A 15,202-nucleotide genomic window follows, 5' to 3' on the forward strand; every position below is an offset into this window, starting at 1 on the left:
ACGACTGAACCATATTGCAACACCAGTATTTAACTGAAATGCTGCAAGATGTCTGCAGTAAGAGAAGGTATTGTAAGGCTTGAGGCAGTTTTCAGCTAAAAAGTTGTAGGACGAAAACTCACTTAAACGTCTAACAAGAATACCTGAGCCTCAAGGACAATGGCTAATGTAAACATCCGATGGCTCAGGAAGCCAGTTGTCCTCTTAGTGATTCTAATTCCAATGAGAACAGCACATTTTCTTTTAGAAATTCTGTCTTGCCTTTCTCCTATCTGAAAGGACCCCCTTCTTTCTCCACCCTACCCCTGCCCCGAGTGTAGCCCTAGGATCCTTGGTGCAAGTAGAGTAGTTAAAGCGTCTCTGCATGTATGTAACGACCATTATCACTGCTGTTCTCTCCGGATGGAACAATGTCTGTATTTTGTAAGTGAATAGATAAAGAATTTAAACATAATATGTAATCGATAAGAAACCGTATATAATTGACAACTGGAACACCATGAAGTTGAAGCTGATTTATCAGACTTCTTGGTACCGTGAATAAACCTCTTCAGTATTTTCTGTGCTGCCTGATTCTTGGAGAAAGAATCCCTCGTGCTTTACAGTATAAAGACCCAGTTCTGGTCTATTCACTAAAATTTTAGTTATAGGCTCTTATTAGGGAAAAGAAAAGACTAAAAATGATGAGACTTGTCAGATGTTTAATTAGTTTGCACCTCATCACACTGATTCTTTTAAACCATGCAGGCTTGTCTGAAATAATTTCACACTTCTGCCAAAGAAAACGAGACAAAATAATCTAACCTTCATTCGATTCTGTTTAATTCCTTCTACAATCTGCTCCATCTGCCGCAGAAACTGCTCACGAGCACCAGGAGAGGCCATTGCTCTGGAAGAAAAATGGATACGGATGGAGAGGGGAGGGAGTTGGACAAAACAAAAGTTTCCTCCCCAATTTTTATTTATCCTACATGTAGGACTAAAGTGATAAAAAGTAAATTCATACAATCCAAAAAAAGATAAAGGGCCAGATCCTCCAGCTGGTGTAGGTCCACTGGGATCTATTTGGAATTTTATTATATCACCCAATTCGTCTCCCTGCTTTGTACAGGATTGTTCCCTATGCTAGTGTTTTTTGCAGCAATAATAGCTATTAATGGACCAAAAGCATGGTTTCAAGGTGTTTAAAAAGAGTAGCTTATGGCAAAAGCAGGAATGGATTGGAGGACTGGCATGTCACTAAGAATTGTCAACAGAGTTTTGTTTTAGTGGTTATAATTTGCATTTTTTTTAGTTGTTTAAAAATTATTTTGGTGTAAAGTACAAATGTTATTCTATTCAATGCTTAACTATAAAACTGTAGTAATTTTAGAGAACCACTTTACCTTTAAGTATAAACTGCCCAAGTGAACCATCAAGAGTTTAACTTCCCATTGACTAGAGAGTACTACAAAGGAGAGCTAATCACTGAACAAAACAGATCTTTACTGTAGTGGAATGTATCCAATATATTTAATTTGGATTTTTTACAATTAACGAGTTAAAAACGTTTCTGTTATAGTGGAGATGGTTGCTTGTCATGGCAAGAAAATGCTTAGAGCCCACTCAGGGTTTTATCAGGGTAACAAAAGCAAAAGGATACAAACTCATGGGAAAATTTAAAAAGTCACGATTGCATTATGTGGAGCAAAATACGTCATCTATTAAAATATCAGCTATTTAATAATAATGGAATAATAGTTCAGAACTATTTAACATCCTAGTTTCTCTTCCATACTTCACTTTACTAGACAAAGATAGAAGTACAGTTGTAAAAATTCATATCGGAGTATTGCTCAGCAGGCTGTAAACACAGCATGGTTGAAATCCTGGTCCCACTGAAGTCAATGGCCAGGATTTCACTCCAAGACGTCTGTGATCGAACCATCACTTTTTAAAGAGAGTTTTATCATAGCAACTCTCGGCTATGACAAACATATGCCTAGATTATAGTTAAGAAATTTGTGGAGTCTGTAGTTACTTTTATATAATACAAGCCCAACTTAACAAATGTGTCAAACAAGGTTTCTAAAAGTGTCAGTAAGTTAGAAATATGAAAAGTGTTATCAAGCAATTTTTAAACATAATTTATCACAATACAATAGCACAAGTAACTTATTAACATGTACATTCCACGTGTTCTTTAGGATTACTTCATGTGTGCCAACTTATAGCATATGGATATCATAAATTACAAAAGAAGTACTGGATTTTCTTCAGAACTGGCCAATAAATTTCAGAATGTATACATTTTAATATTAAAAAAATGTTTCTGCAACAGTTTTTGAACAATTTCCACCCCCGTTTTGCCAACCAACTACAGACTCAAAAGTAGATACCAAGAGATAATGACTCAAATTACTTACTGCTGGAAATTATCATGAATTGAGTTCAGCAAGTTAACCTGGTGAAGACAAAAACACAAGTTGAAAATGTACATCCACCTCTCCCACACCAACACAGATTTTCAGTTACTTAAAAATGTGATTCAGCTCAGAAAGTCAACTTTATAAAAACACCACCTTCTTGCTTTGCAGAGCAGCACGAGGCTATCTGCATGTACTGAGAGAGTTACAATCCGCTTACTTTAGTGACAAGAACACGATTTTACTGCTTTTCACTCCTGTTGGTTGGTACAGGGGTAACGACCTGTTAACATTAGAGAAACCTGCACTGGTGGAGAAGCTGCACCAATGTAAAGTGAGGCTTACAGCAATAATGCAGCGTATCTACATTATAGTCTAACTATATCCATGTAATTACACTGGTGAAAATTCTCCTATATAGGCAGACTTTGCAAACCAAACCACTTGAGGTTTGTACAAATGTCAATGAGGGCTTAATGTATAACACAATTGATATGAACAGATGTAATAAGGGGCACTGTATGGCCTGCAGAACTTATATCACTGAAAATAATGGGCTACATGGAAGGACCCCGGTTTGACTCACAAAGACTGGACTGTGTTTGCAGTCCTTGCAGTGGAATAAACATCTTTAGTAATAAACTAAGCACATTTGACATGGAAACCATTAAACATGGGACTCCACAATGCCATTTTCAGAGCAGACCCACACTTTTCCAAAGGGCCTGAACGAAAAAATGCATTAAAAAAATTTGGTAAAGAATTAGTTTCCTTGTGAAAAACCTGCACTTGGATATGCAAACCAGGCAACTGGCTGGCACAAATGACACTTCGGAATATTGACTTTCAATCAGAATTAGGCACCCATCATTTGTGCCTTTGAAAATTTCCTCCCTAGTTACTTGATTTATTGATACACTTATAGAGGCCCTTTGTGAGACTTTACCTAAAGCATATGGAATGGCTCTTTCATACAAAATGCTAACTGAGACTTGCTTGCGAATCTTATTTTTCTCTCCCATACATTTAGAGAAAAAGAAAATCAGAGTAATAGTTGATGGGATGCTTTATCATAACGTTGAATAGTTCATATCAGTCTCCAGTGGACAAGTTGTGAGGTTTTCCCAGGTACAATTTTGCCTTTTGACGATGAACGTTTGAAAATGTGTCCTCTATATTGCAAGGGTCCAATTCTGCAACTACTACTGTACTCAGTGCTTATTACTGTGCACATCCCCAATGGCATAGCGAAAAGCACACTGCATGGTAGTGCTTGCACAATCAGGCACCAACCCCAAACCAGAGATTTTAAATGAAAGATTTCAAAGAGTATTATTAGTACACAGAACTCCTGTTCTTACTATTTAGAGGTCAAAGTACTAATGAGAGGTCAGAATTTTTTTTGACAAATTTTTTTTGGGGGGGAGAAGGGGGCAGAAAACATCCATTGGTTATATTTCTGCAAAAATGTGCCAGTTTCAACAAAACATTTGTTGGGAAAGGTTTCTCAGATCCAGGATAGAATTTCTGGTCAAAATCAGACTGAGGGAGACACAAATAGCCTGGTGGCTAGGGTACTCATCTGGTATGTGGGAGATGCTGGTTCAAACCACTAATCCAAATCAGGAAAAGCAGACTTCAACCTGGATCTCTTAAGTGAGTATCTTAATAACCAGACTAGTGCTATTCTGGAGGGTGTGTGTGGTTCTCTCTCTCATTTTTTGTTGAAAAACTTCACTTTTGTCCCAGTGTAGAACAGGAAAATATATGAAATCTCAAAAACCATTTCCCACCCAATTCTACTCAATTTCTATTGTGTAAATTTCCTCTCTCTCTGATATAACTACTAAAATAGTATAATCTATCCAACTGTGCAAAAAGGTATATAGTCCATCTCTGCTTACTTCTATCAATACTAACCAGGACATCCTTAAGGATGGGCCATGCTGTTACATAACATACATTAATGTATTCTGCAAAATATCAAGTGGACGAAAAAAGCACTATTTCATGGCCATGGCAGAGAGCTATGTGGCTACATTTCAGACCTACAAAATCAGTGGAAAAATATGACAATTTGAAAGTGGATTCCCAACCTTCACAGCATTTTAAAAATTAATGCTGTGCAAATTTTATAAAAATCAATCGTATGAACATAGATACCTTTGATGTCACAATTCTACCCCTGCAATGATTAATTCCATTACTATTTTGAAATCACTGTATACACAGAATACTTCAAGGTTTTTTGGTTTATTTTTGTAATAAATAATACCTTCCAAAGAATCTTAAGAAAATCAAGACTCAAAAGGGTAGAGGGTTAGTTTATTTGATACTAATATAAAATTTTTGTTTACTAAAGCCTTATTTTTGAAGTAAAATCAACACAAGACAACTGCAACCATACTGTATATTCTGGACATCAAAAGCCACTCAAACATCTCTCTTAAGATTAGCATAATCCATCAGAAACCCTTGATGTATGTTATGGCTGCCTTTTTAAATTACATTCATAAGTATATAATTAGGGCAAAAGTAAAACTCTTCTCATAGCCTGTTCTTAAATAAGTATTGAGTTACTATGGACAAAAACTACTTCAGGTTTCATTTCAATATTTTTACAAAAGAAAAGAGACTATTTGCCTTGATGTACATTACTTAACAATCAAGCACTTCTGTTCTGAAATCTGCCACCTCGGTCTTCAATAGGTCCATTTATATTTCAGAAGCAATCAGTGAAAAGAGATTAATTTGTATGCCTGTACCCTCAGTAAAGGTTACAAAAATCTGCAGTGAAGTCTAATCCACAGAAGACATTAAAGCAATATCATGAGTTCTGTAGCTGCTACTTAATGTGCCATGCTAAATAAAGAATATGTCATCTGCAAATTGTCTATTCATTTAGAATAGCACACAATACAATCACTCGGGCAAAGAAAATGGATATATTGTAAACAAATAAAAGCAAAACGTTTGGTAATATCTTTCTGGAATTTATTAGATAAATATTTATAGCCTAACATTACTAGTGTAACGTTATCCCCCTACCACTTTTACACAGATGCCAACTCTTAAGAGATTTATTTAGTCTCTTAATTCTCATATCCCAGGACCTATGCAAAGAGTTTTGCCGGTATGGTCCACGTGTAATATATAAACGCAGATTTGACTGTAAACATCAATCTGTACAGCTGACTCAATTCTTTGTCTAGTAAAATTAAATATCAGATCTCACAAGGAGATGTTTTAAAAGCTTCTGAGAAAGGCAAAACCTTAATGACAATTTTGTCAGACCAAGAGATAAGCTACACTTATGCTGCCATGATAGTTTTGTCTTGCTGATCTTATGTAAATGACTATCATGTTGAATATATTTGAGAAAAACAGAAAAAAAATATTCAATAATAAAATTCACTGTAGATATCCTCCATAAAATGACATTCCTAGATCAGGTCATAATTATCAATATAGGCAAGGTAGAACATCCTGTTTTCTATTTTGATGATTAAAAAAAAAATTCTCAGCTGTATTGCTCAATTCACTACTGCATTTAGGCATACTTCCTTATGTGCTTTGCTGAACGGGAATTTCACAGAAGGCAATTTTAGGTTATCCCAATGTCAGAATCTAAGCTTCAACATTTGCATTACAAAGAACGCTCACCATAGTGGCATAGGCAGGGCGTACCTCAGTACTGTCTTCATCTCTTAAACAAAGGGAAATGTGTAGTCTTAATTAATCTCGTTCATGATAGCAACATCAGAAGTTTGTTCTGGTAGCTTTTCCCACATGACTGAAACAAAGAACTTCAAGCAATCTGTAAAAAGCCCAGTCCTGCAGGATTGCCAGCTCAAGGAAGTGTTGGTAATTCGGAATGAACTTTGCATATAGCAAAATCTTGGCCCTACTGAAGTCAATGAGTTTTGCTATTGACTTCAAAAGAACCAGGATTTCCACTTCTGAACTTTGGATACTTAACAGAACCCACATTTGCAAACCTTTAGACACTTGCCCATCACTAATTGATAATCCATTCTTTCCTACAGTAACTTTCCTGGGCTGTCATGGGCAGGTAGAGAGGGATTGTCTTAGATCACTGTAAACCAACTGTGAAGGAATGAAAGAGGTCTTGCATTTTGGAACATGTTACATGTATAACATACACATACATCTGAGTTCTTCATTTTTAATGTTTTTTCAGATGAGTTCCATGGCAAGAGACTGCCAGAATCAACTGTTTCTTTGAAGGGAAATTGAATTCCTAATTCTCTCAGCTGATTCAAATATTTAGTATATTTGTCAGAATCTACTACTCAGGGCAAAGATGATAGATTTTTAAATTGCAGTTCTCTATACCACCACTCCTGTTAGAGAGCAGAAACTGTGGTTTCCTAATGGTACTGCATAGGTATCACTCATCTAGAAAGAAAGCAATTAGTGGCTGCCCTTGTAAAGCTGTTTAAACAATGTTCTGTTCTTGTTTAATTAAAATGCAATGAGACGCACGTACTGTCAGACTCTCCTTTTATCAGCTAATGCCATTCTTGTCTTGCTATCATCTGTTTTACTGAAGAAAAATGTATAATTTAATCTCACCATAACATCATTAAAAGAACTGTTTAAAAAACCCATGTGAACTGTTAAAACAATTGTTACTGGTTAAGGTGTTGTTTTATTTATTGATGTAGGATTCATGACACCACAACATCTTCTGTTACTTAAAAGTAATCAGTAAGGGATTGGTGATGTCTTACTAGAAACTATGAAATGCTTTTAAATCCTTTATTATGAAAAAACATTCACATGAAGCCAAAATTTTTATCCGAAATGTATTTGCTGCTCCTGTTTATTCTTCCTTACTCAAGTCTATCATATTTGTATCAAAGAAGGGTGTGGGCAAAATTATTTGTTGGCATAAGTCCATTTGGCTTTAACTTCTAGTTGGGAGAAGAAGGAGGAAAAGGCAGTAGGAGCAGAAGAACTCTGAAGAGCCTGTTTTTCATGAGAAATAAGGGCTTGGTCCTGCCCCACTGAAGTTAATGAAGGTTCTGTCACTGAATTCAAAGGGAACAGAATCAATTCCTAAGAACCTGATCCTGCTGCCACTGATGTCAATTTGACTGTGGTCACTGAAGTCACTGGCAGTGGCATTGGTCCGTAAACTAATGCAGACACTGGATAGGTAAAACTCAGATTAAATTGATTTTGTGAAGCCAAAATTGAAGTGGTGTGCACCAATATCCTAATTTTATTCAACTTTTGAGCCTAAATTGAATAGTTCAGATATCTATTTTTGGTATTGAGCCTCTGTTAAAAAAAATAACCCCACCCACACGCAGAGGCCAGCCACAGCTGGAGTGGCCTGAATCTCAGATGTGCGTGCCGCAGCATGTAAGTACACGCTATCATATGCCCCAGTAACTGCAGGCAAGTTCGTGCCGTCATAAAGGGAGAGGCTTGTAGGCCCATAATCAGGCTTGATTTGGTCTTGAATCGAGACCGCAGCGTGAATGCCCTTGCCCACATAGAATCAAGAATGGTCCCAATTAATTCTATCCTCTGTACTGGCATCAGCGTGGATTTTTGCTTGTTCACCAGCAGGCTCAGGTGGTGACATAAGGCCCGAACGAAGTCCATACTGGTCTGGACCTGGACCCGGACCCATGACCTGCTTCTAATCAGTCAATCGTCCAGATACAGGTAAATCTGAACCCCTCGAAGCCTGAGATATGCTGCCACCACCGCCATGCATTTTGTAAATACCCTTGGGGCAAATGACAGGCCAAAAAGGGAGAGCCGTAAACTGGTAGTGGGAACCTCCCACCACAAACCAGAGGAACTGCCTTTGTCAGAGGAATATTGAGATATGAAAATATGCTTGAGGTTGAGGGTGGCATACTCAGCCATCTGGATCCAAGGAGGGGATGGTAAGAGGCTAAGGAGACCATGTGGAACTTCAACTTTTGATGTGCCTGTTTAGCCCACGCAGGTCCAAGGTAGGCCTGAGGCCCCCCTTCACCTTGGGAATGAGGAAGTAGCAGGAATAAAAACCTCTTCCTCTCATGCTCACTGGAACTTCCTCCACAGTTTCCAGTGCGAGAAGGTTCTCCACTTCTTGCATAAGATGTTGCTTGTGAGAGGAGTCCCTGAAGAGGGATGGGGGTGTATTTGGAGGGGGAAAGAAAACTGCATGGGATAGCCCGCTTCAATGGTCCCCAGAACCCAACAGTCTGAAGTTATATGGGTCCATGCTGGGAGGAAAAAGCAAGCCAGTTTCGAAATGGCAGGGAAGCAGGCTCCTGGTGTGAGACTGGAAGGCCATCCTCAGAAGCACAATCAAAACGATTGGTGCTGGCCACCGGAGCGCCGGGAGTGGGTCGGCTGGTTGGTTGAAGAAGACGGGCCCAACCTACGCCATCTAAAATTTCTCTCTCTGCTGTCTCTCCTCCAGTAGGTCCTGAAATGCTCAGCCTGGTATCTCAGATGCTGCTGCTGTGGACAGGACTGCCTCCTTGCAGCTTCTGGCAGGTAAAGGCCGAACGAACGCAGGGTAGCCCTAGAGTTCTTTAACCCATGTATTTTGGTGTCCGTCTGTTCTGAGAAGAGTGCACTCCCATCAAATGGTAGGTCCTGTATGGATTATTGCACCTCCTGGGACAGACCAGACGATTGTAACCACGAGCAGCGGTGCATGGAGATCGGAGGCCATCGACCTTGCAGCCAAGTCAGCTGCATCTGACGCTGCCTGCAGGGCAGCCCTGGCCACTGTCTTGCCCTCCTCAAGAAGGGTGGTAAAGTCTGGTGCTTGCTCCTGGGGCACAGCCTCACCGAAATGCTTGAGGGGGTCCCAGAGGTTATAATTATACCTTGCTAGCCACACCTGCTGATTTGCTATTGAAGGCTCACGGTAGAATACATTTTTCTCCCAAACAAATCCAATTTTTTGTTATCTTTGTTTTTGGGGAGCCATGCTGGGTTGTCCCTGCCCATCCCGCTCATTGGCAGTTGCCACCACCAGGGAACCTGAAGAAGGATGAATAAATAAGTATTCAAATCCCTTAGCGGGGACATAGTACATCTTCTTTGCCCTTTTAGACAATGGCAGCAAGAAGGATGGTGTCTGCCACAGGGATTTTACCACCTTGAGAACCCCTTTGTGGACTTGTAGGGCAACCTGGGCCGGCGCCGCAGCTGCCAGAACATCAAAGAGGTTGCCTGATGTTGCTTGAAGCTCCTCAGTTTCTAGTCCCAAATTTGATGCGACCCTTTTGAGGAGCTCCTGATGGGCACAAAAGTTGTCCACAGGAGCTGAGGGCCCTGCCGCGACCCCCTTGTCTGGAGAAGAGAAAGATGACTGACCTGGTTCAGGGGATGGTGGCATCCCCCTTGGCTGTTGGGAGACCGCAGCAGATGTCTCCTCCAGCGGGTCTGACTGTGCTTCAGAGACCTCTGTGACTCTCGGCCAGGGGCATCAGGGCCGCAGACTGTTCCCCCGAGGATTGGAGGGAATAAGGCCTGTGGCTACAGGGATTCCAAACGGGCCATTGAGTCGGCCACTGTCCCTGAAGCCATCCTGGAGGAACTGGGCAGGGGCCCTGGTCCTGACCCTCAAGTCGATGGGGCTGGCTAGGGTGGGGTGCTGATGTTTTACCCTCCCCTGTGGAATAAGACTTGCTCCCTAACAACCAATGACAGCCCGATCCTGATCCTTTTCCCACTGAGCGGTGCTGAGAAGAGCAGTGCCAAGGATTGGTATCTGACCTCCCAAGACCTATGGTGCTCCAGTGACTGCTGCCCTGGCAATGGGGAGTGGGATACCGGTGACGGCATTCCTCAGCCCAGTGCCAAGCTGGAGAAGCCCTCTGTTGGGAGCAGGAGCGAGTGGCACCGCACCGCAGGTGAGTGCCTTGGTGCTGAAGATCAGGTTCTGAGCCGTGAGCGCACAGGCAAACTCAACAGTGCCAGAGAACATGACCAGTGCCAACTCCTCGGTGGCGATTGTCTACCGGACCTCAATCAAGACTGGCACTGCCCAGCCAAGTTTGTGGTCCTTGGTGCTGGTGACCGGGAACAGTGCCAAGACAATGATGATGAATGCCCCCCACTGACAGCGTTCCCTCTCTGGCGGTCTGACCGGTGACGGGGAATGCACCCTTGGAGATTGGTGCATGGACAGAGGGGACCATCTCCATTGTGATCTGGCTTGTGAGGAGGCAAGCTGAGGCTCCGGAAAGCTTTGCAGCCATCGAGGGGGTTCCCTTTTGACACTGGTGCTGTCTTCTCTTGCCCCATCCAGGGCAAAGGGATCAGAGGTAAAGGCAGCGCCATTAAGTCTCTCACTACTTGAAATGCCTCTGGCGTCAATTGCACCACAAGATGCGAAGGGCCTCTTCCACTCCCTGGAGTTGAAGGAGGATCCCTCAGAGGACTGAGGGCTCTAGGCGGCAAGCTCTGCTCCTGCGGAGTCTGCTCGGCCTGATGGTGGAACAGCCCTGCTTCCTTAGCCTTCTTAGGTGCGGGGGAGAGATCCCTCTCCGAGCACTGTTTCTTCTGCTTTCTCTTTGACGGCGATGCAGAAGACCGGTGCTGTGGAAGCTCCAGTGCCAGAGGGTCGCTCTGCACTGACGCGGTCCTTGGCAGCAAGAGGGAGCAGGATGGCTCCGAGGCTTGTCTGAAGGCGGCCTCCATCAGTAGGGCCTTTAGACGAATTTTCCACTCCTTATGTGTCCTTGGCCTGAATGCTTTGCAGATAGGGCACTTGTCCTTCCGATTCAATTCCCCCAAGCACTTCAAACAACTATCGGGGAGGTCGCTAAGCGGGAAGGGCTTGCCGCAAGTCTTACAGGGCTTGAAGCCCAGAGATCGGGGCATGTGCCGCTGCCAGGAGGAGGTCCCTAATGGGACTAAACCATAATCATTTACAACTACTTATCTATAATACATTAAACTACTTCTACTTAATAACTACTTAAGAACACTTAAAACTAAAACACTAGAGGAAAACTCTAGGAACTAGAGGGAAAAAAATCCAATAACCATGCACGGGGGCACACATGCACCTACAATGGAATTGACATGAGCAAGCACTCGAAGAACAAAGATTTCCACAAACCATTCTGTAAACAGAGTTTAAGACCCAGTCAATTTCTTCTCAGTTCCGACCTTACCAGATAATTACCCTGCACAGACAAGACCTAGTCCAGTGTCTATTACACAGAAACTCAGCAGTTGCCTATTCTCCTATTGGGGGGCTAAACATTTAAAAACATGTTCTTACCTCTTTTTCCAAATATACCTTCTTATCATCCAGTGTGTTATAGAGGGTAAAGAACTGCTTGGTTTCTTTGAGAGTTGCTGACACTGCAAACAAAAGAAAAACAGTAGAGCAATGAAAAGAGCATAAAGGACATTGGCCCCTCCAATATGTTTAGGGGGATTTACTATTGTTTACATAACCTAGTATTAATAAAAACATTTTTTATTCACTTATTTTAAAATCCTTAGTAAAACAGTCTTTTGGCATTTCGGTATTCCCATGCAGTGCTAACAATCCAAAGATGGTTGTATCATGGGATTTCATGACAATCAGAGTGAAGAATTGAATAGCCTTTTTATAATCTTCTCAGATTATAGGGGATGAGAGGAGCTGGAATTAATGCCAGTGCTGAAAGGGTTTAGTATACGGCCTGGTTAGCTGTTCTAAGAAGACAAAGAGCTTGTCTACATGGGAAGTTAATGGGCAGTAAGTTAGGTCATACATTTAAAGCACACTAGCTACTCCACATTAATTCCCTGTATACTTCTTACTGTGCATGAAGAGTGCCCTCTGACCATTTAGCTTAACACACTTCTAAAGTGTTTTCAGCTACTGGGTGCAAAGGCACTCTTAGGGATTGTCAACAGAGAGAGTTAGTGCACAGCAAACTGGTGTGTAAAATCTACAGCACTCAAGCCTGCCATGCACTAATGGGTCATAAGGACCTTGCTGCCATGCCCTAGAAGTTCTGCAGTGTACTTCTGAGGTGTGCAGTAGCTGGGTACACACAGCTAGTTAATATACAAGAGGCTAGAGTGCTGCAGATTTACATCCCAGTTGGCTGCGCACTAACTCCCCATACTGACGTATGCAGTAAGGGTGTCCACATGGGGAGTTAGCATGGAGTAGTTAGTGTTCACTAGCTAGCGTGCATTAACTACCGCAGGCTTTTCCCTCATGTACTCAAGTCCCAGAGATCCACTGGGAATCCCAGCTTCAATCCTTTGCATCTTTGCAAAGAAAGATGGTCTGCCTGTTTTCCATCCCGTGGTATTTTGAGCTGAGAAGTTTGCTTCCATAATAAGTTTCAATGGTGCTTGTGAAAATTAAACCATCACAAAAATAGACACACACAACATTGAGGACTTTTAATTAAGAGCCAAACAAATTAAAGAAAATGACATTAACCTTCAATTCCCTTCATAGTTATCTAGCTGTATTCAAATACTGCAGCACACAATAGCAAGAACACAGTGTGCTGAGATCTCTCATGAAATGAAGATGGAAATTCAGCTTTAAAGTGGAAGCCTTTGTGCTTTAAAAGTACACCCTTAATGCTACTATTACGCTATTTGTTTGTACTGCACCTAGCAAAAAAGGGCCCTGACACATGACTTGGGCCCCCAGATGCTGCCCTAATAATACAACATAGTTTATGGTTAACAGATGAAACTGTCTAGAGCCATTGTGAAGCCGATGAGACATATGGATGTTAAAATACACAGCTAAATCAAATGACAGGAATGACCCTAAAGATCATGAGTCATTTTGGTCCACTTAACTAAATAATTGTTACTATATATAGTCTACTAGGGCTAACCAGAGCTGCCTTCTTTGAGGCAAGACCTTTACTGAATGGATGCACTGTGCTGTGCTGCTAAATCAGTGGTTTCCAACCTTTTTGGCCACAGATACCATTTTTACAACCCTGAAGGGCCACCATTCTCTGCCAACAGGCCTCCCCCTCCCCACTGCAGCCAGACAGAAGGAGTTCAGAAAGGAGGCTGCCTCCTCGCTGATCTCCCATCTTCCTGTCTGCAGCAGGGAAACCGCAGGCATCCTGTAGCCCTGTGCGCTCCACCTGGGTCCTTAGGCAGTGGCTGCCTTCTGCAGCCGGGGGGACTAAAGATCAGTGCTCCCCTCCCTCTGACTCCAACAGGGACCCCAGTACCTATGGACCTAGGCAGAGCACTTTGCTCTCTGCTGGAGTTGGGGGAGGGGAGCACTGATCTCCCCTCCCTCTGGCTCCAGCAGAGACCCCAGTGCCTATGGACCTAGGCGAAGCGCTTTGCCGTACTCCTTGCTACAGCCAGGTGGAGGGGAGCGCTGATCCCCCATCCCCTTGGCTGCAGCAAGGAGCCTGCGCACCCGTCTTTTAGCCCCGCAGAAATGCACTCTGCCTGCGTCCATTCTGCAACCAGAAGGAGAGGAGCCGCGGGCCACTTTGAAAGCCCCTGCAGGCCACTTTTGGCTCCCAGGCCACAGGCTGGGAACCACTGTGCTAAATGAAGCCATTCACAGCCATTTAATTTATACAACCTGAATGAAAGAGCAGGGGAGGGGGACCCATAACGTAAGTGTAATGAATATTCTGGTTATTAATATAAGTTCTTGCTGAACAAAATAAACATTAACATCCTTCAAAGTAGCCTAGCAATGGTGATTTATGTAACATGCTCAAACTAAAACCAACAGCAATTCAAATTCCAATAGCAAACATTTTAGTAAAGGACATCCATGAAAAATGATCCCCAGAAGTCTATGATGAACTCTGTGTACCAGAAAGGAGAGGTGTGGGATTGAAGAACTTATTAATTTAAACAAGAACAGCTTCTCATAACCCCAGTGAAGGAATTGGGCAACACCTCTTAGACACATACATTATGACCTTGAAAAGTATACTGAGTACATTACAGAGACAAGGTGCCTGTGGTAGTATCTCCTACTGGACCAACTTCTGTTGGTACAAAAGACAAGCTTTCAAGCTACAGAGCTCTACTTCAGGTCCGGAAGAAGCTTCACAGCTTAATTCCCCATGAGTATGCTCCAGCCCAGGTTTGAACATATTTATGTACCATATAGTGATAGGCATTCTGAAAAATCAGGTTTTGTACACTGAAATTAGTGGATAATTCTGATTTTAATTTCTCTGTGCCTCAGCACCTATCTGTAAAATGGGGATAATACCCTCCCATTTCACAGGGGTGTTGTGAAAATAAAATTAATATTTATCAAGCTCTCAGATGCCACAAGAATGATCACCACAGAAAAGCCCATGAGGAAATTCATTGTTCTGTCTACAGAGCAGGGTTTGAACAGCGTGCAGCAAATAGGTCCTGGGGCCACACACTGAACAATGATGAGAAAACAAAATATTGAATAGCTGCTGACTAAATGAGCACCGTTCATTCTGTGCACTGAATTAGGCAAGGTCGGTGTGCCCACTCCCCCCAACCACCAATGTGATCATGTAATGAAAGGCTATTACAATGCATATGGCACAAGGGAGCCAAATTAAATTGGATTGGCAACCTTAATTCTGGCATTTCTTAACTTTTGAGTTCTTTACAAAGCAACCTGAATGTTCTTTTAAAATAGTTGTGTGCGCGCAATATTATATATTGTTTGTGTATACATCTGATTATGCACTGGGCATATCTGTGCATAAAACACACACATATATACACACCAACAAATGCATAGCATGTGTTCCTCCTTTCCTGATATCATGATTATAGGAGCAAATTTAGAAGCATATATG

General features: G+C 42.0%; 1 protein-coding gene across 1 annotated transcript in view; it reads right to left on the reverse strand.

The window, feature by feature from the left end:
* The window catches only part of CCDC93 (coiled-coil domain containing 93), a 103,429-nt gene that overhangs the window by 10,025 nt on the left and 78,202 nt on the right, over nt 1-15,202 (reverse strand). The window contains exons 19-21 of the mRNA XM_067549558.1: nt 11,683-11,765; nt 2,406-2,443; nt 805-889 (exon numbers count right to left, since the gene is read on the reverse strand). Coding sequence (XP_067405659.1) covers nt 805-889; nt 2,406-2,443; nt 11,683-11,765 — 206 coding nt within the window. The remainder of the gene's footprint in view (nt 1-804; nt 890-2,405; nt 2,444-11,682; nt 11,766-15,202) is intronic.

This window comes from Emydura macquarii, unplaced genomic scaffold (assembly GCF_026122565.2).
Source record: "Emydura macquarii macquarii isolate MOO-44397 ecotype Brisbane River unplaced genomic scaffold, CSIRO-AGI_Emac_v2 contig_1253, whole genome shotgun sequence".
Lineage (NCBI taxonomy): Eukaryota > Metazoa > Chordata > Testudines > Chelidae > Emydura > Emydura macquarii.